At 36.7% G+C, this 22,352-nt stretch overlaps 2 protein-coding genes across 2 annotated transcripts; both read right to left on the reverse strand.

The window, feature by feature from the left end:
* Window positions 1–589: 589 nt before the first annotated feature.
* Window positions 590–4,939, reverse strand: MONOS_7840 (uncharacterized protein; the record flags this gene model as incomplete). The annotated part of the gene is made up of 1 exon (XM_067878197.1): window positions 590–4,939. One exon carries the CDS (start codon window positions 4,937–4,939, stop codon window positions 590–592), a length of 4,350 nt encoding a protein of 1,449 aa, XP_067725154.1.
* A 36-nt stretch (window positions 4,940–4,975) lies between these two features.
* On the reverse strand, window positions 4,976–8,971 carry MONOS_7841 (uncharacterized protein; the record flags this gene model as incomplete). The annotated part of the gene is made up of 3 exons (XM_067878198.1): window positions 4,976–8,135; window positions 8,211–8,612; window positions 8,760–8,971. The coding sequence occupies 3 exons, from the start codon at window positions 8,969–8,971 to the stop codon at window positions 4,976–4,978; spliced, it is 3,774 nt and encodes a 1,257-aa protein (XP_067725155.1).
* Window positions 8,972–22,352: the final 13,381 nt, after the last annotated feature.

The following is a 22,352-nucleotide window of genomic DNA, read 5'->3' on the forward strand; positions in this document are numbered from 1 at the left end:
ATATTTGAAAAATAAAATGATTGATACATTTTCTGGAAAATCTGTACTTCAATTATTTGTTTTTGAAAAACTATTTTTTTTTTTTTTTCAGTCGGAACATATTCAGCTCACTTCAAAGAAGATCCATTTTCTGTTGCTTAAGACAACTTTCTCTTCGTTTGTTAACTTCATTGCCTGTCTTTGTCGCTCTGTAAATTGTTGAGCATTCTTTGGCTTCGCTGTTGCCTTGCCAATGGGGCTGCGTGCATTGTCTGCCTGATCCGATTAATAAAATACACTCCAAGTTCTTCTTTCTGAATATTTATTGAAAAGAAAAGGAAACAAACTGAAGTGATGATGGGGAACAAGCAAAACATAAGACACAAAGCCTTTCATCCCAAACACAGCCAACTATCGCATTGCTAACATACATATAAACATATAATCAGGAATTTTGAATAAAAAAACAATTGCAAATAAAATGGAAAATCTGTTCAAAAAAGATTCAAAAAGACACCACAGCACTCTCAAGCAACAACAACAATATCACTTGTCCAATTTTTTTTTTCTGTTGATAAAATGCACCACATGGCTCGCCTTCTTCTCTCGCTCACTGCACAAGAAGAACAATCCGACTGCTTCCTTCTGTTCCTTCTCCGTTTCCATTCCCACTTCCACAAGAGGGCTCCTTCTTGTTCCCATCTGCCGAATAGCAGCACAGCGCATCCGTCATCGTCATTATCAACGACCCTGCCGGAAACCGCTGGATGAACTCTCTCTTCAGCTCATTCAGGCTCCCCCGCTCTCTCCAATCCTGCGACACACACTTCTTCACCAGCCCCAGATAGCTCGACTGCTCCGCCTCTCCCATCCCTGGCCTCTCCCCATTCACAATCTTCTGCCCAGCCACCTCCCCTTCATACTCCCCAAACGGGAGCTCCAGTGTCAGACACTCCCACAGCATCATCCCGATCGAAAACACAACTGACTCCTTTGTTGCTCCCATCTTCTTGTTGATCAGCAGCTCGGGTGCCTTCCATCTCAGACATTCCTTCCTGTTGTATTCATCATCCTCAAACGCTGATGATGGAGGTGGCGACTTGGTGAATCTCTCGCTCATCACTGAAACATCAGAGGAAGATGTGACCATGGTGGAGCTTGAAGAGACAGATGAACTGTCAGAGTCTGATGAGAAGTCGGAGTGCAAAACAATGCAGATCACCATGTGTTCTGAGAACAGCACAATGTGCGGAGTGAGATTGGCAAGAGATGAGAGAGGATTCTCCATTTCGTCAAATGAATGGAGTGCCAGATTGGCCACCCAGAACAGGATTTGGGCAGCTGTCTGCTCCCTCTCCTGCAGAGTCCCAATTGCCATCTCCTTTGTTTTATTTAGCCCATGAAGCAACATGAACAGCGAATCCCTCAGATCCACAATCAGCTTCTCATGAGGAGACGAACAGGCCATTGCATCCACCAGATTCGACATCGATGAAGTGGTCGGACACAGACTCTCTGGTCGAACAAATGTTGAATCTGAATCTGTTGTTGAAGTTGATGAAATTGATGGTGATGGTGTTCTCTTTCTTGTCTCTTCTTCTTCTTTCTCATCCACTTTCTCCAACATCCATTGAGGGATCTTGTCAGAGTCTCTTCCCAGGATGTATTCAGTCGATCCGCTCTCAGAAAGAAGATGTTCTGATGACTCTGAATGTTCCAATGTCTTATCATACACTCTCTTTTTTATCCTCTCTTCGTTCTTCTTCTCTGCCTCTCCCTCTGCTTTCCTCCACTGCTCCTCTGGTGACATCTCCATCGTCACCATCTCGAATGCCTTCGGATCCTTTCTCACTGTATCATTAACTATCTCCTCCAATTCCTTTGTTCTTCTCTTTTGCTTTCTCCACCGAACAGCCAGAACAACAGATACAATCAGAACAATCAAAAACAAAACAACAAATATCAGACAAAAAACAGCCCATGATGATTTTCCTTCTTTCCCTCCTTCAACAATCCTTTCATCTCCTTTTCCAACACTTTCACTCCTGTTCTTCACAATAAATCGCTCTGTTGATGAAGGGGAATCTGCTTTCCCAAACACAATCCACACACTCACTTCTGTCTCTTCTCTCACTTTCTCCCATTCTGAACATGAAACAAATGTGTGAATCTCATTCTCTGACACAAACCCATCTTCTTCAATCCCCTTTCTCACAATCTCCTCTTCATCCCCATTTTTCATGCTCATCTTCACTGACAAATCACATGGCAGAAGCAGCTTTCCCACAATCATCAACTCCACATCCCCATTTGGCTGTGTTGTGTTCTTCACATCTTCAAGAATTGGAATAAAGAAGGGGGATCCTCTGTCAGCTGCTATCCCTCCCAATTCGCATCCTTCGTCCAATATCCAAAGCGATGTGTTTGGCAACAAACAATCTCCCCCTTTCACATTCACAACATCCAATTCTCCATCCCCTTCACAAATCGCATTCCTTCGAGCTGATGGATATCCCTCAATAGAGGGGTTGTTGTTCTCAAACTTTCCATTTTCAATCTTCACACTCCCTCCACTCACACACAACCCACCTCCCTTGCTCTTCATAATCGTTGTTTCCCTCATCTCCGCATTGCTGTTTTCAATATCAACCAATGACCCATTCCATTTGCACAATCCTTCTTTTCTATTGTTTTCTTCATTGACTATTTCATCTTTTATTTCTCCATCAAACACACACGCCTCAACCTTCACATTTTTGGAATTTCTAATCTGCATCATGCTTCCCTTATCAACCGAATTCACACACTTTTCGAATGAGCTGTTCAGCACACTCACCTCTTGCTCAGCATCTTCCATCCAAATCACACATCCCTCCAACATCACAGTCACATTCTCAACTCCCATCTCCTTCATCTCCACTTTCGCTTTCCCTCCAACACTCACAACATCTCCCTCACATTCGATATTCAATATTCTTGTTTCATCAATTGTCACTTCTGATTCTTCACAAAATGAAAGCACCGATCTTGTTGAATGAATATCTCTGAATGTTGAATCAAATATCCTCAGCTCTCCACTTTCCACGCTCACAACCGAACTGTTCAACTTCAGTTCATCAGAAAAAGAAAAGAACTCGCATTTTTGGATCTCCATTGACCCGTTCTTCACTTTGATGAGATAACTGTGAGTTGATTCAAATCCATCTTCAAACTGGAATGAGCATCTCTCCACTGAACACTCATTCACAAACTCCATCACACAATCCTTCTCACCTGATTTCTCAATCTTGGAGCTCAATCGAACAATCCCCTGTGTCTTTTTCAATGAATTCACAACCAGATCCCCAATCACACACTCCTTCCTCACAAACCCTTCCCCATCTATCAGAATCGCATTCATCACCCCATCCTGGATGTGCTCAACCCCACGGTTGATGCTCACACACGGATTGCTCTGTGCCCCACACCCCCTCCCATCACTCCCTCTCCCACTCACAAACACCTGTGCCGAATAATAGAATGTGATCAGCGAAATCAGATCAACATCTCCCTCGCTCCAACCATCCCTCCCACAGATCGAGTTGTTCGAGTTCAGTGACTCCTGGTTGAAGTTCAGCGCAAACAGTGTTTCGTTGATCTGGCGAGCAATCGAGTGGCATCTGACAAATATGTCTTTCCCCACATGCGCCTCATTCATCACAAACAGAATGTTCACAATCTTGAAATTCAGAGGCGGAATCTGACTCTCATTTCCATAATTCGCATGTGGGTCAGACCCATCAATAAACAGCCCTCCTCCACACCCTGTCTCACTTGAGCACTTGCATATCGAAAACGAGCTCCCATTCACTTTTAACATTGATTCTTCACTCTTCAGCACCACTCTCATTCCCCCTCCTTCAATGCTCAAACCACTCTTGCAACTCGACATCGAACACTCATCCACCACACACTCCACTCCATCCTCAAATGATCCCACATCAATTACACTCGCTCCAATCCCTTCATTCGTGATGTTTGTGAATGAACACCCAACAACCCTCAAAACTGGTTTGTTCCCATTTGAAAACACCTTCTTTTCTCCATTCATCTGGTTTTCCTCTTCAATCATCGAAATCAGGCTTCTTTCTGTCACTCCAGCAAATGAGATGTTCACATTCTGAAGTGTCACGTCATATGCACTTGGGCTGAATGCAATCAACCCTTTCAACTCTGAAATCAAACTCAACGAACATCTCTCAATCAATACATTCCCCCCATTCACCCTCATCACACAATATCCAAAACTTTCTGCCACCCCCCTCCCTGGCCCAAATGAACAATCTGACACTGACAATAATGTGTTTGCTCCAGAGGATTCAATCAACACTGAATGATGGGTTGTGATGGCTGGCTTGGTGAATGACACATTCACAAATGACAGACTCACATTCGACGATATCATTGAGCCATCATCCAGTTCATTCTCATCTTCATCACTGATCGTCACTCCTGTCCCTTTCTTTGTCCCTTCAATCACCACTTTTGGTGACTCTGAAATTGATGATGAAAACGATATGGAATGGCTCAGCAACCCTGATCCCACAATGGCAATATGTGTTTCCCTTTCTCCAAGTGTTGGACATCGAAGTGATATCAAGTGGTCAATCGATGAGCATGGTGCCTCGGAATACCCACACCCACTGAAGTCTCCTCCTTTCTCTCGAGAAACAAACCCATTCCCACTCCAGTTCCTCCACAAATACACAACCAGTGGAATCACATATCCCTCCTCCCCTGTCGTCTTCCTCTCCCATCCACACAACTCATCCAATGATCCCAACTCCTCTTCCTTTATCTCCCATTTCAGGTGCTCCTCATTCACAATCTCTCTCAGATCCCATCCTGACACAAACACATTCTTCCCTTTCCACGCATTGCATCCCTCAAATTCCATCCCTTCCATCACAAATGTTCCCATTTGATTGGCAAGTTCAGCAAACATCCCTCCTCCCATTCATCTTCCTCCTTCCTCAACATCCTCTCTTGGCACTTCACACCCTGAATATTTCACATTATTCATTTCCAAACTCCCTCCCTTCCCCACTGATATCTTCATCCCTCCCCCTTTCATCCCACTTCCACCTGAACACACTGATGACAAATTGCATTCTTCAATATTCACAACCCCATTCACACCCATCTCCACATTCAAACATCCTCCTCCTCCTCCAATTCCACCAACAACTTCCACTCCACTCATTCGGCTGTGATTCATCTCCAATTCAACTCCATTCGAAACAACTATTGGCGATTTCCCATTCATTCTCACTCCCCCTTCCATCACAAACCCATTCACAACCAACCCTCCTCCCTCGATGCAAATCACATTGAATCCAATCATTTCATCATTTCCAAATGAGACTGAACAGCTGGTCATTGTGATGGTTGATGATGAGGAGGAGGAGTGGATAAATGCATTTCTCCTCCCATTCATCTCTTCATTCAATACAAATGTCAAATTGCACATCTCAAATGATTTTGAATATTCAATAAGGTTGTTTTGGGAAAACGATCCTTCATCTCTCACAATCACCTTAATCCCCTCTTCTTTCCCCGAAACACTCACCTCAAATGAAACCACTTTCATTTCATTTTTTATTGACGATTCAGAGACAACTTCAATTTCATTCGCATTGCTGCTCGCTCTCTTCCCAACACAATAGTCAATCGTCAAACACCCAAACTCCTCAAACCCACAATGGCTCTGATCCAGTGCTCTCTCTCCTCTCCCATCAACTCTCAGCTTTGTTCCAATTGAACACAAATACACAAACAGCGGAATCACTTCCCCTTCTCTCCCATCCTCACTCCCACACAAGTTCAACACATCTGTGGGAATCACACCAAAATCAAAAAATGAAAATGAACTTCTATTCACTTTTGACTCCAACAACACTCCTCCACCACATTCAACAAACACATCCTTCCCATATTGAGCTTTGTTATCCTCTCCAAACACAAACAATCCCTCTCTTCCCGATTCCATTTTCATTGAACCATCTCTGCTCTCCATCACAATCATCATCCCTCCCCCTCTCCCTTCTCTTCTCCCTTCTGAACTCTCCCCCGAACCCTTCGCCTCACACCCATCAATCACACAACTCCCATTCACAACAACACTCCCTTCCCCTTTCACAACAACACTCATCCCTCCTCCTCTTCCACCAACACACCTGCACCCCTTCACAACACACGACTCTATCACAATTATCCCATTCTTCCCCTCATCCCCTTCTGCTCCAACCACTCCACTCACCCATCCTCCATCTCCATTTCTCTTCTCAATGTTGTTCACCTCACACCCACAAAACACAACCGATTCCACCCCTTCACCAAACTCGACCAGTGAATGTTCTCCAAATCTCAATGTCTCTGTGATCACCAATCCCTCCACTTTCACTTTTCCCCCAATCACATTCACAAAACAATATCCAATGGAATTCTCTGATGAACAAACAACAGAACAGTCAGTGAGTGTGAGGAGAATGGAATTGGATGTGATCAGAGATGATGATGATGCACCAGACAGAACAGATGGAATACAGAACTTTATGTTTCTCATTGAACACTTGCTCTGAACCTCAATCAGACAAGATGACTCAAAATTCTCTGGTGTTTTCACCCCAACCTCCATCCCTTTTGTGGCACATGAAATCTCCCATTCATGGCCATCTGTCATTCCAACCTCTTCAGCAAGCTCATATCCTGAATCCAATTCGATCTTCTTGTTTGTGTCGGGATATCTCACCTGCGCTGCATGGGTGATGGTGGCACACGGATAATAGTCAAACCCACAGAACCACGAGTCGTATCCACCCAGCCCATCCTTCCCCTTCCCAACATGTGCTGCATCTGGATATGAATCCAAATACACATTCAACGGGAACAGCCCCATTGTTGTGTCACTCCGATCATATCCCACAATCTCATTGTATTTTGAATTGTCATGTTGGATATTCAGCTTTTCTGTTGTTATTCCCCAGCTCGCTGAATTGCTCCCATTCACAAACACATAATTCCCCCCCAATGAAGCAGAACACCCTGAAAAGTCAACTGACACAATCGAGAAGTCAATCGAGTTGTCAGCCAGATACAGCATCATCCCTCCTCCATATTTGCCACTTGTGCATCTCTTGATTGTTGCTGATGTTTCAGCACGAAGCTTGCTTGTGGGTGACAATAGATCAACCTTGATCCCACCACCACTGCCATTCTCACATTCACAATCTTCGATTGTCACATTCTGAACAATAAATGTCTCCCCTTCCTTCACACTCTTTGCCACAACCACCCCATCTCCTTCTGCCAACTTCACATTCTTCACTGTTAAGTTCGCCAGCGTGCTCTCTCCAGATGAAGTGGCTGTCAAAAATAGAGCAGAAGAGGAAGATGAAGAAGAAGATAAAGCAGGTTCAGAGAACAATGATTGAGAAATATTCATATTAATGATCTCCACATCAGCCATCGACAGCTGCGACAGTGGAACCACAAACACTGAAGACGAAATCACATATTCTCCAGTATTACTCGTGGTGATCACAACATCCTCCAATGAGAGTGACCCACCCCCATCAGACACCACAACCACATTTGGAGAAGGGATTAAATTTGAGTTGCAATCAACTTTCATGTGCAATAAACCAAGATGACCTGTTGACACGCTGAACAGCGCTCCTGTCGATGAAAATGCTCTTATTTCAATCGAACATGTTTCCCTTCCCTTACCAATGACTGAAATCTTCTTTGTTCCGATATCAATTGTTGTTGTCTCGTTTTGATGATTCCCTTCCGTCAGCGTGATTGTCAAGCTAATCTTAACCTTACACATCTCAACTCCCTTCATCACTGTCAGACATGGATATGTCTCATTTGCTCCACATTGCTCATTTGAGTCATTTCCATTCACAGAAACATAAACCGTCTTTTCTATCAGCCAGTCCTTCTTTTCTGTTTGTTTATATGACCAGTTGTTATCAGTGTAATTAAATCCATAGCACACTCTATGTTCATTTGCGTTTGTTGTGAAGCATTCAAAGAACGGATTTCCAGAAGAATGAAAAAGATCATAGTGCACATAAAACATTACATCATGCCCATATGGAGTGGATGTTGTTCTGCATATGCATTCATGAAAGAAGAGGAAATTTCAATAAATGCCATCACTTGGAGCTATTGATTTGTCTGGATACATCCACAATGCCCCTCCATATGAGGATGCTGAGCATGAAAAAAACTGAATGCTTCTCATTTTGAATTGTTCAGGTGTGTATCTGCAAAAAAGACCTCCTCCATGATTTGTTGAAATTGAGCATAAGGTGAAACGGCAGTCAAACACGCACACACTCTCCCCTTCTCCTTTTTCATTTCCAATGCGATCTATTCCTGAAAACTGAAATAATTCAAGATAAAGTCCTCCTCCCCAGCTGATTGCCTTGCAGTTCTCAAAGTTACATAAGCTGATCCGAGCGCACGATGAAATCGAATAAGCATACAATCCTCCTCCATATTGATTTTGAGCATTGCAAGAGCTGAATGAGTTGTTTTCAATTTTAATCGACTTGATTGAACGGCACATGATCCCGCCTCCGCGACTGAATGCAAAACAATTGTTAAACAAACAATGTGAAACAGAGAGCTCTCCGTTTCCAAGATTGTGCATATAGATGGCACCTCCACTTGACACTCCATCTTCATATGAATAACTTTTTCCAGTTGTCTTCGATCCGTTCCATTCACACCAAGTGAATGAATTCGCTCCATCAGTTGTTTCGTTCTGTCCCCCTGGATGTTTCTTATCGCTTTCGCTCCCAATGCATTCAACGTTTTTTGTCCTGCAGCAATCAACGAAGGAGGTGTTTGAAACAGACAATGAAGCAAAGGGATTGTTGAGAGAATGAACAATCCCTCCATCATACACATCGCAGACTGATGAAAATGAGCAACTGCTCATAAAACATGTGGTTTGTGTTGACGTTGTTGTTGAAGGTGAACATGCCTCATTTGCTGTTGAAATGTTGAAAAATGTGAGTCTGGAGAGTGATACAAGGGGTATTGATGGTGAAAAGAAAAATGGGGCTGATGACACACAAAAAGATGAAAAATGAGAAGAACAAACAGAAACAGAACATTTTTCTGAAGACTCTCCTTTTGGGGATTTTGAAGAGAAAAGAGATGGAAATGTCTCCAAAAACTCATTTGAGTGCGATCTGAGTGAAATATTCTTGAAAACCCCACAACCTCCAGTGAAACAAAATGGAGACATTCCGCTCATCAAAAAAAGACCACACTCGTTCAATTCAACGAGACTTTCATCCCCTGCTTTTACAATATTTCTCTCTTCATGTTGAATCAGCCCCAATGATTTGAGCTCAATTGAAGAATTAATCAGAACAAAACATCCTTCAATCTCACTTTCTTTATATTTTCTTTCAAGTTTCCTCGTTTCTCCTTTTCCAAAAAAAATGCTCATTATTCACAATATTGACTGAATTGTCCTTCCCAAATTGATTGCTTCTTTCATCAAATAGTTTTTGATTATTTTTCTTTGATTTTTCTCGTTTTTCATCTTTTTCCATTCCATTTTCATTCCCTTCAACAAACATTTCTAACTTGTTTTTATCTCCATTATTGTCATTTGGAAGGCGATCAGACAAAAAGTTTCCAGAAAAATCCGTTTTTCTTTCAATCATTGATTTCTCCACCAGATTTGCTTTATCATTTGTGGCACCATTGCACAGGCATCGCACACATATTATGCAAATAATGTAACATGTTCCTGACAGCATGTGAACTTATCCACACAAAGAAGGCACTTTTCTTTTTTTCCGGATTTCTTCTTTATTAGAATGGGTGCAATAATTAAAAATTTGAAGAAACATAAATAATTTCCAATTTGAGAATATAGCAAGAAATATTGTTTTATTTATTTTGATGAGTTTTGAATGAGAGAAATTTTCGTTTTCCTCTGATCATTTGAATAATACGAAATGATTGACTGAAAATGTAAATGTTCTGATATTTTCATTAATACAAAGAGAGAAGTTGTTAAACTCAATCTTATTATCTTTTTATTAGTTTTTAATCATCTGAGCCAGTTTTTCATTTTTCAAGTGAAGGGAAAGTTGGAGAAGCGATTTTCTTTTTGGAATTCATTTATCTGAGCAACAGATGAGGTTTGTGCAGTGAAAGTTTTTTTTTAAGAAACTTTTTATATTTTGTTTTCTGGCAATTGTGTGATTTTTTCATTTGCAGTCATTGGAGGCATTTTGGAAGGGTTATTTCTTGATTGTTATTTGCTGAAGCGTTGAATGGCTAAAATGGAACATTCTCGTCCAATGAGATGGAAGGTGTGGAATAGATTTATATTAGATGTTTCATTGGGTGTTTTATTCATTCATTTGATTTTATTTTGGAAACAGGATGGAAAGAGATGCAATTTGAGAGAAAATGGAAAATGGTGAAAGTCCGAAATGACTGAAAATGGATGATTTTGAAAAGAACAAAGGCACTTAAGAAAAGAATGACATTATCAACGAATATCCGTTGAATGTTTGTTTTTCTTGAATATTTTTATGAAGAATCTCATTGTTTTGTATTTCTATTGTATTTTGGATTGGCATCTTCACATCTGTTTTTGTCTTAATGATATAAAACCACAAGGAAATGGAATTCATTTTCTCTGTTTCTTTCAGATTTCTTTTTGGAGATGGTATTTTGAGGAAAAGACAGAAAGGCAGAAAAACTGTGCAGAACGAGGAAATACAAAGGGAGGGAAGAGATAACAATGAAAAGGAGAAATGAAGTGGAGGAAAAGCAGTCAATGGGGCTGAACAAGATTTGTGGATATTTTTTGAGGAAGGATCTGAAGAGGAGAAAGGCAAACAGCAATGATGATGGTATCTTCAAAAAGAAAGAATGCAGCTGCTGAGAAGGATTTATTGTTTACATATTCTATGAACTAACCTTCATCAATATCGCCTGAAAGAGGAAAGAAAATGGAACATGCAGATGAATCCTCATATTTACTGATGTGGCAGTATTTTAAAGAAAAGCAATCGAAGAAGATATTTTTGCTGTGGAATGGTCTCTTCTTCTATCATAACCATTTCTTCAAAAAATGTGCCTTTAGCATCATCAGCCACTTTCTTCCACATTCATCCTCAATTTCATCAACAGAGCAGGAAATGCCTCATATTCCTTGACTTTTTCTTCTTATATGTTACTGCAAAGCTGATATTCGTTTATTTTATGGATGACTAATAATTACACCATTTTTCGTTCAACGTTTGATGAAGCTGCTGAACCGAATATAAATAACGGTGATTTACTAGCGATGAATGAGCCGAGTGAATAAAAAAAGAAAAATACCTGTAATTGTTTTTTTTGAAACTATTCAACTTTATTTATTTTTCGCATTCTTATTCAACTTTTTGAAATTATATTTTCTTTAAATAAGAATTGTTCAGTTTGCTGATAAACTTTTTTTTTCGAATTTGAATTATTTTTGGTGAAACAAATGGAATCATCAACAAATCCATATGAACCTTATTCCTCTCTGAAATATTTGGATGATGATTTTCTTTCTTTTCACAATGAATATTAGATCTGTTTCTTATAATGAATTTTTTAACAAAAATTTCAAAAATCAATTTTCTGTATTTTTTCCAGAAATTAATTTTTAAAATTTTCCATCAACAAAATGATTTCGTTTTCCAGTTGTTGATGAAATTTTTCTGAATTGAGGCCTCATTCCTTCAAAGTTTATAGGGTTATTATTGAACCCCCACTTTTTTTTTTTAAACTCTGACTTATTTTTTATTTCTAAAGTTTTTAATCCCACTTTACGAAATAATAACTTGATTATTTTTATGAAAAGGAATCTGTATGGGTGATAATTTTTGAAATCATAACTTTTTTCGGAGTGTTAATTTTAAGAAGGTTATTTGTCATTCGGATGAAATGTTGAATTCAAATGCTGAATTCATCACGATTGTATTAAAAACAAATGAATGAGCTTAAACAAAGATGACGATCTCTTGAATACGCCTGTTCACTTTTCAGCGTTCATCTACTACTTATCAAGGATATTTTTTGAATCGAAAATGATGAATGAAAAATTATGTTTTGAAAAATAATCACCCATATAGTATTTTTAAAATAAATATTTAAATAAAGCCTATTTCTCACCAGGGAAGATGAGGGGGGATTTAACCTTCCATCAAACTTCAAAGAGAAATTGGTTGGTTTCAAAATGTGAAAAGCTCCATTGTTCATTCAAAACATTTTTTATTTTTTTTTATACACGTCAAATTAATAAAAACAATGAAAATTAGATCAAAACACTAAAATGAAAAATGAAAATTCAGTCGAATAAAAAAAAAAGAAAATAAGGGATTAAAAAATTAAAACTTGCCAAACTATCATTTCTTAAAAAAAAATACAAGAACAAACTAGAATGAATGGAGCTCATTGTGTTTGATTGCATCGAAAGAATCACAGACTCCATCAATTCAAAGAAATTCAGCTGAAGAAGCATTAAAAGAGCAGTTCGATCGATGAGAGCGAAAAAGGCAGGAGGAAAACTAGGGAGATAGCAGGTTATCAGCGAAGAGAAAAAAGAAACAGTTCTTGATATGATCAAAATTGATTCAATTTGTGGAAGCAGTTTTCAATGAAGAAAACAAGAGAATTGGTTTGTTCAAGTATTATAATACAACAATTACAATTTTTTCTTTTCACGGAAAATGTTTGAAACAATTCAAAAAGTGAAAAAGATCCATCTTTTTATGTTTTTAATGAAGTTGCACACAGGTCTTTGAAGCAACATCCTGAGTAAAGCAGGAGCAAATAAAAAATTCTAGGTTTTAATCAGCAAGTTATGTCTTGAAGAAGAGAAATGAAGCCTTTGTATCAGATGATAACTGAATTACACAAAGAAAATAACTCTTAACCTTCTTTTAATTCAATGTTGACGAGTCTTCTTTACGAATATTATTTGCTGCCAACATCGAAGTTATCCATCCATTTGCATAAAGCGATGGGTATTTCATGAAAGCACAAAGAATGGAAAATGCAACACTTGTTGCTTCAGTGGCAGCAGATGGTAATTTATTTCCTTGAATCATTCTCTAGACAAGTGTCAAACAACCTGACGAACTGAAGCCTATTCTTTTCCCTTTTCATCACATCTGGCCTAACAAAAGTGACTGAATAAACAAACAAAATTTCAAGAGACACACTAAAACAGTTCTTCTCCCTTCCATCGCAGAAAGAAGAAAGCGCATGTCACTGGAAACAGAGAAATGTCTTCTTTTCATCGATTCCCATCCTTCTCATAGGGATTCTTCAATTAGGAAAACAATCTCAGAAAATTACATAGATGTCGAAACATTCATCCCCCACTGGATTCACTTGTCTCAGCCACTCGAGGGATGAGTATTTGCATCTCTCAAAACTTCACATTTCTTCATCATTTGATGTTCCTTTATCTTCCTCCTTTTCTGCTTCAAAAAAAGAACTTGTCGACGAGCTTCCTTAAGCAATTCACTCCGCTTTCACTCCTTCTGCCATCAAAAAAGCTTCAGAAGAAAGCGGTGTCCTTCACAACACGTTCGGTTTGATTCTTCGCTATCAACAGGAATCATCAAAATACTGTCTCTTTTCTCAATCCAATCGTTTTGAATATTTTAGAAAGTTGTTCATAAAAAAGAACTTTTAGACAATTGGGAAAAATATATTGGGAGAAATATAGAAAAGGAGAACGAAAAAGACATGAAACAAGAGAAAGAAAACGAAAAAGATGAAATGGTAGAATTCAAACACAAAATCAAAAGAAAACGCTCTGACGTTATTTGAAATGAACCAAACGAAGAGGAAAGCGAAGAGATGCAAAGAAAACCAGGAAAAAGAAAGATAATTCGAAGAATTGATTCTTCTTTTGAATTATTTTTAATTTTACTAAATTTTTCACTTCAAAAATATGGGTCAGAATTAAAAAAATAAGTTGGGGTTATATGATAACCCTAAGATCTTATCCATTTACCAAATCTCATTTTTATCATCCTTCTTTTCTGATTTCAAAATTTTCTCTTGAAAACAATAGATAATGCTGGACATTTTTTCATTCCGCTATTGTTATGATTTTCCAAATAATGTTGTTCAGAACAAAATTATAACTGTTAATTATTGCGACAAAATGGGATTTTATTTTTTGCTTTATGAATTTTGTTCCATTCATCTCCAATAATAATTTTTTTTAACAATTTTTGAACTTATCTGTAATTATTTGCATTGTTATGGTTGAAACATAATGATAAGGTTGGAGAAAAAGTTTGGTTCAAATCACAGTTTTTTTCACAGTTGCAAAAATTAAACCTCAAATGAACGTGAAATAAATAACTTGATTGTTCAAGGTCAATAAAGAAAAAGTCTCTTTCGCTCTTTCTCTCTCTTTTTCTTTCTCATCCTTTTTGTTCACCAATGAACATCCTTTCCATATTATTCCAATCATTCGGTACTCGCTTTCATTCCCACACAATATATACACCTACATGCAACATCCATACAGCTGATTGATGCAATCTTGAGACTTCTGTCTAGTGAGGCAATCTCCGTCTTATGAACAGTCTTCCAAAGAAGAAGAAGAAGAAATTGATTTTATCAATCAATAGAAAAAAACATAACAAAGAAGTCCCAAATTGGTTGAGATGAAACAGCCAGCGGAAAAGTTGAATGTTCAGAAGAGGAAGATCACTCAAGAACTGTTTCATCAACAGAAGAGAATGAAGTGAACTGCCTCATCTGCTGGAACATGCAGAACAGAACGTTGGCCATCAAACACAGTTGATTTCATATGAAGAAATAAGGGAACGAAGACAATCGGATGGAAGATTTAAAAGAAGCATCTTCAAATGAAGATGAGGAAAATGAGGTTTGAGCAGTTGAATAAGAATCGCTGAAACACAAATATCTTCTTTCTATCTCATGTTAAATGAAAACCTTCTGATTATTCAGAGTTCATCTTCTTTTCATTGCATTTCTCTTCAATCATCCACTCCATTTGATGTCTTTCCATCAATCTCTCTCTTTTCACCTTCTTCTCTTCTTCGTCTCTTCTTCGTCTCTTCTCTTCTCTTCTCTCTCGAACATCACCACATATCTCGCATTTCGAATGAACAATGTCACCATTCTTTTATTTGTCTGCCTTTTCTCTTTCAATCTTTCTCTTGAACTGAAATAGCCCTTTATGTTCTGCCTCTGATCAGACCAAACAGACACAAAAACGAAGGCAACTGAACAATCAGCGAAGAGTCGAGGCTCACAATCGAAGAATGAAGACCTTTCCTGTGAAGAAGAAGAAGAAGAAGAAGAAAAAGGCAATGAAGAAGAATAAAAAGATGATGATGTGGAATAGGAATAGAAATGTATTTTTTCTAAGCGTATTGTTGCTGTTTGGCTGACAGAGACGTGTGAATAAGTTTTGCTTATCTTTCTCTTTTTCAATTCACTTTTTCTTTTTTCTTCATCTCTCTCATCTCTCCTCTTCTTTTTCTTCTTTCTTCATCGAAATTCCATGTTTCGGCTGATCTTCTTGAGCGTTTGCAGGAATGGCAAATACAAATGTTTTCTTCTTCTTTTCTCTCAAAGCTGATTTCGAAGAATTCTGTTTCTTCTCATTTGAATATCTCAGTCTTTGCTGCTTTGAAAGGCGGAGAATGTTTCATGAAAGACACCTCATCCTTTCTTTCTCTCTTTCTTCTTCGTCCTCATCTGGAACAGCTTCAATTGCATGATGGACAAATATCGCACTTTAAATCCTTTATACGAAGCACCTTTTTCTCTGCCTTTCTCCCTCTCCCTTTTCACTCTATTTATGTTGCATTTAATCTTCACTTTTTCTCTTCATCTTTCCTTCTTTTTTTTCCTCTACGTCATTCCGTTTTCTTCTTGTCATGTTCTTCTTTCGTTGCCTTCGCTTCATTTCTTCTCTTTCTCTTTCTCTCTATCTCCAAAAGCATGACTCTCTCCCCAGAATTGTTAGGTTATCGCTCCATCTTCTCTTTCTTCTTCTTCTCTTTCTTCTTCTCTTTCTTCTTCTTCTTCTTCTTCTTCTTCTTCTTCTTCTCTTTCTTCTACTTTTATTCTGCTTTTCTTGTTCATATCATTTTTCATTATGTTCCGGTTCATCTCCTCATCTCCTCATCTTCCCTCCTTCCTCTTTCCCTTTTCCAAATCCTCCGATTTCAACTCCATTCCAAAGTTTCTAGAATTCTATCAAACTTCATTCAATTCTGTATATTTCTCCAGAATTGTGAATCTTGTTGTAAAAGCATCAAAATGGCTGCTTCTATCTTGCAATCAATGGAAATGACGAAGAGGAATGACAAATCACATGAGAAGTCGGATGCTTTCTGAATGTGAATGTTGAAAGACCATATCTGTTCAAAAGATGCTTCTTCCAAACGCTCTCAACAAACATGCCAAACAAACTGCTTTTTCTCTCTTTCAAGCTCATGTTAAGCATTGTCAGGCTATGCAACATGCATAACAGATAGCAGAATACACGAATATCATCGTTGAATGCGATGTAAATAATAATAGTCTCAAAACTTCGAATCTTTTGAAAAAAGATAAAAAGGCTTCTCTTTCTATGGCATTCCTGTTCATAGTCATTCTGTATTCATTGAAAATACCCCATTTAAGAAAAATGAATGAAATCAAAAAAATCAAACCATCTTTTTGACTTGTATTATTTTCCCATCTCCAAGGGATTGGTAATTATCAGCCCAGTTGGCTGTTTTGCTCTCCAAAATTGAATCTCACCTTCACAAAAAAAAGCAGATAACTGGATTATAAATGGCTGGCAAAGAACATCATCGAACACAGAGAATCCCTTGTGAAGCTGACCATGATATCAGATAAAAACACATATTCTCCAAATTAACTCCTTTTCAAAACCCAATTCAACGCAATGTCTTTGCTGATGGCTTTCCAACTTGCTTCGTTCAAAAGGCAAATACGATTGTTATTGAGGCCTGCTGAGTGTCTCGCTCTGCTCGTTTCCTCCATTGTCCAACCCCTCAATTCCCTTTCCTTTTCCGCGAAACCAATCTCCCGATTAAAAATCACGCAAAACAAGTCCTGCGCAAAAGATATGTGAAGTGAAACATATTTCCCTTGAAATGAACAAGTGGTTCAATTCAATCTTTCTGCTATTCTCATCGCTTTTTCTGCATCTTGCTTGAGTTATTTTTCATTCAAAATATTGAAACTGATGTCGCGTCATATGTTTTGCAATATATTAATAAGTTCAAATTTCATGCAATTTTCCCCAACAAATTCACTTCTCGCAAGCAATCGATGCAAACAGCCACCCACTCCTCCATCTGCAAGCAAAATCCCTATTCTTCTGTAGCGATTTGACTCACATGGATACATCTGCGACTGCAGGTCTTAGCACTCAAACATGCTCAGGCTGCAGCAAATCATCTATCTAATATTATTTCTTAGAGTTGTGTGCAAGATCTGCACTTGTGCAAAAACCAGCACACTTGACATTTTCTTTCGAAATGCTCTTCCACTTTCAAACATGTGAAAGCGTTTGGCATTTTGATGGCACCTGTAATCTTTTTGTCCAATATTAAGTATTTCGAATGAAAAATCAAAAACAAAAAATTTTGATCAAAAGATCAAAAAAGATCAAAAATTTTTGTTTTTGATTTTTCATTCGAAATACTTAATATTGGACAAAAAGATTACAGGTGCCATCAAAATGCCAAACGCTTTCACATGTTTGAAAGTGGAAGAGCATTTCGAAAGAAAATGTCAAGTGTGCTGGTTTTTGCACATTCCATTATATAATTAAAGGTTTGTTACCCCTATTAAGTTTCCAGAATATATTTGGTTCATTTGTAATTAGGTTGATTTGTTTTGAGGAAAAAAGACAAAGAGTGATGATCGGGAAAGTTTTGAGATAATTTTTAATACACATTTTGAAGAGTATTTTTGCATTTTGTTTTGAAAAATCTCAAAAATTCCGAAAATGTATTTATTATAGTTTCAGACTCGTTTTGCGATTGCACAAGCACTTTCATATGAACAAATATTTCAGAGTTTGTAATGTTCAATATGAAATGATTTGTTAAATTGGGAAATGATTTTTTTTTTATTTTTATTATTTTCATATTTTGAGAGTAACTTTATCGATTAATGAATTCCGCTGACGCTGAGCAGAAACAGATAATCGAAGAAATGAATGGACTAATGGAGAAAATGGATGAAAATAAAATTAAATCCGTTTTCATTGCAGAGCTATTCAACAAAATTCATGAAATGATCGAAGAAAAGGAACTTTCGATGGAAAATGCCATTGAGTTATTGAAGTATTTTGGATATTGCGTAGTGCTGAAAAATGCATGGCGTGAATTTGGGAAATCTTCGTTGAGCAAAAGATTTGAGAAGATGATAATTGAAGAAGAAAAGAAAACAGAAGAAAAGAATGAAAAGCTTTTGGTTGACCTTTGCGAATGCTATCTGACACTGCGTGATAGCCTCTCGGAAAAATTGTTTTCTAACTGTGTTCATTGTCTTATGAAAGCTGCAATGAACAAAGAGGATAATGAAGAGACTCAAAAAGAAGTGGAAATAGCTTTGATGATTTTTAGTTACGTTGGCATGTGTTGTGCATGAACGTTTTCATTTCATTTTTGATATTATTTATTTATTTTTTTTTTATTTGATTTTTATAAGAAGAGGGAAAAAGAACTGTATTTTGATCAAATTACAGAAATCATTATCATCAGGAGAATCACTATCTGACACGGTTTGCATATCAATCAGCGTGGCAGTTTTTAATTGACATTGCTGTCTGTGAAAGAAGATCAGGAGGTCTTGTCTTATATGAGATGTATTTTGGGAGAGAGGCAATAAAGGAACTAGAAGAGCTGACAAGATGTGTGGATTGGAAGAGAAAAAAAGAAGAAAGAGGAAAAGAAACGAAAGAAATGCTTATTATCGTGAGATGGATCAAAGAAGAAAAGAATAACTTATTTTCATTCAGATTGCGAAATGAAGAATCAGTTGGACTTCTCAGGAGTGTTGTTCAGGTGCTGAGAGCTGCGAAGGATGGTAACAGAAACATTGGTCAATTGTGCATTTTTTTCTTGAGAAATGCAGCAGTTAGCAAAGCTGTGGAAGTTTACGATTTGTTGAAGGGAAAAGCGATTGATGCTGTTTTGGAGGAGATTCAGCGAACAATGTTGGATGACAAAATTGCGGATAACGGCTTGGAATTTTTTATGAATATTTCTGAAAGACTGAAAAAAAAGCAGAAATATGGAATGGATGAAGCGAAAAGAAAGACAATAATAAAAGAGTTTTTGGAAAAGATGGAAGAAGAAGGATACGAAGATACCATCACCAGCTTTTATGAAACTTTAGAGTTTTTTTAAAAAAAATTATGATTATTCATTATCTTTGAATATTTCTGATTATTTTATGAATATCTGAGAAATTGAAATATATTAAACTTTGTAACTCAAAAAATATCCTTTTATTTTATTTTATTTTATTTTATTTTATTTTATTTAATTTTTTTTTTTTTTTTTTTTCATTTCATAAAATTTTGGTTCCAATAAAGAAAAAGTACCAATAAAAAGATGACCCTTTTTACGATTTGTGTTTCGCTTTTCAAAAATTAAGATTTCTTTATTCTCTTCGATTTCTCTGTTTCGTTGTTGCTATTTTCTGAAATGCTTGATAAAAATTATCTATCAAATATAATTTTTCTGGTTATCTGTTAATTTCAATCTCTATTTCTCTCTTATTTTCTATCTTCTACAAAAGAGTCAAGCAGAAACAAAAAATAATTCAGCTTATCTTTCGTCTTTCTGGCAATTTCTGCTGTTGTTTTTCTCGTTCATTCTGTATGTTATGCTCAAGATTATCAAATTACTTAAAAAAAAAAAACAAAAGAAAGAAAGAAAAAGAAAATCTATCAATGAGAAGGAAGCTTTTTCTGTTCTTTATTCTTCATTTCTTTTTGCATCGGCATATCCTCTAATGGCTTCTCCTTCCTTAGTTAGTATGCTTGCCTGCTTCCCTCTTCTCATTTTGGCTTTTTTTCTTTAGATTGTTATCTCTTTCATTTTCTTGTTTTTCATTGTTCATTCATCTATCTTTTCACTCTTTTTGTTTCAAATTACTTTCTTGTCTTCAGTTTTATTCCTTTTCATCTTCTTTCATAAAAAAAAATAATTGTTCTTAATATTCGTAAACATCCATAGCTCCTTCATCTTCCATTGTTCACTGATGAATAAAGCCAACAGCAATGTATTCGCATCACAAGCATAAATTGGAGAGTTGCAAGTGACAATGATGAACGAGCATTGCCTTCCTCGCTTAAATCACTCGAATCGTTAAAATTATGCACCCATTTCTGCTATTGTGGTCTTCAATATCACTTATCAATCTATCTTTTCATCTTTCTTCTTCATTCTTTTCCTTAAAACTCTTTTTGTTCTTTTCTGCGTCTTCACTTATTTTTCGTTTACTTATTTATGTATTTTCAAATATCATTTCCCTCGATCTTGATCTGAGTGTAGTTCTCATATCTTTTCCATTTCTGTCTGCGTTTCCTTTCTCTAGTCTAAAACCATCACCTTTCAGAAATCCAATTTTTTGCTTTCAAACCATGTAACATTTGATGCTTGTGAGATTGATGAAAAAAATAGTCTACGATTTCTTTGAAGAAGAAGGGAAAATAAAATGCCTAATGTAAAATTTTGTAGGGATAAAAGAGAACTTCACTGAATGTCGATTGTATTATCAATTGCACACATTGCATGAATGAAATTGAGTGTTCAAATGGCAAGGCAAAATAATATGAGTTAAACGAAGATGAAGAATGTTGAATGTCAATGATTTACGTTAAACTGTAATTGCTATGAGATAATAAAACGTATATAGAAAGAAGAAAAGGCAATAAATTAAATTCAATGAAAATAAATAAATAAATAAATAAATTTCTCACAAAATGCAAAAAGGAAAATGCTTGGGAAATACTGTGATGCATTCAAGAAAAAGTTTCAACAAAAGAGACTAAAAGTTGGCTTCATCAACAAGAAAAAAACAGCCATAATCTTGATAATTTGAATAAAATGCACACTTTCGTCCTTTTTCATTTATCAAAAATGATTGTTGTTATTTTTACGGTGATAAGCAATATTTTCAATCACTATTCTTGGAAATCATAAAAGAGACAAAAATTTAACATATTTAAATAATTAATAGCAAAAGGCTAATATCAAAAAAAAAAAATTAAACCAAAAATAAATTTCATACGCTAGTCCATGTTACTTCTGTAATTGCATTCTTTTTCTTTAACATTGATCAATATTACACAATTTAATTTCATACGGAAAAAATTGAACCCATATTTTTCCGCCATATATTTCCATATTTTCCGAGTTGCTTTATCCGAATAACGTAAATTTATGGGTTGATTTATTTTCCGTTTATTTGTAAAACAAACTTGAATTTTCATGACAGAGGATAATTCAATATTAAAAACTTCCAGCTGTAATTTGAAGCCCGATTCTAGTCAGATTAATGAAGTTCCTGAATCAAATTTGCAAAATGGAGAAAAGAACATCGAAATGGAAGGAACAGATATCATGGAGAAGAAAGAGGTCATACTGTTAAATGATTCTGATAAGAAACAACAAGAAAAAATCACTTTTTCCGAAGAAAAGCCAAAAGAATTCAAAAGACTCAAAAATCGTGAAGAGAGCCATTTTTGCCTTTGGAATTTCTTCTTCTGTTTCTTCTTCCCATTTGTGTGCCGAACAAAGCCTCTTACAGATGACGACATTTACGAGGTGCAAAAAAAGGATAAAACTTCGACAGTTTCCGAAAAGTTTATTGCAAGATGGGCACCACTTTACACAAAATATGTGAAAGAAATGGCTGAAGAAGAGCAAAAGAAAGCTGAAAATCCAGAGTTTGCTACGTTTTAAACCCTTATTGGATTTTTATTCCTTCATTTTTATGAATACTTTTTTCCCAGATATACAATGAAAAAAATTAAACCTCCACCACTTGCCGGAACTGTCATCAAATCCTTAATGAAGCCTGAAATTATATTTGGTCTTGTACTGCAGTTATTGGCGTTTGCTGGCACTTTTTATTTCTTATGCTCAATTTTTCCATAATAATGTTCTTAAATACAAAATATTTTCCTTTCCAATTTCTTCGCAATAAACAAACAAAATACCAAATTATCTGAAATTTGAACATGAAAATTCAGAGTTGGATTTTATTTGGTACAGCCAATA

Source organism: Monocercomonoides exilis (assembly GCF_001643675.1).
Source record: "Monocercomonoides exilis strain PA203 chromosome Unknown scaffold30-1206723, whole genome shotgun sequence".
Classification (NCBI taxonomy): domain Eukaryota; phylum Preaxostyla; order Oxymonadida; family Polymastigidae; genus Monocercomonoides; species Monocercomonoides exilis.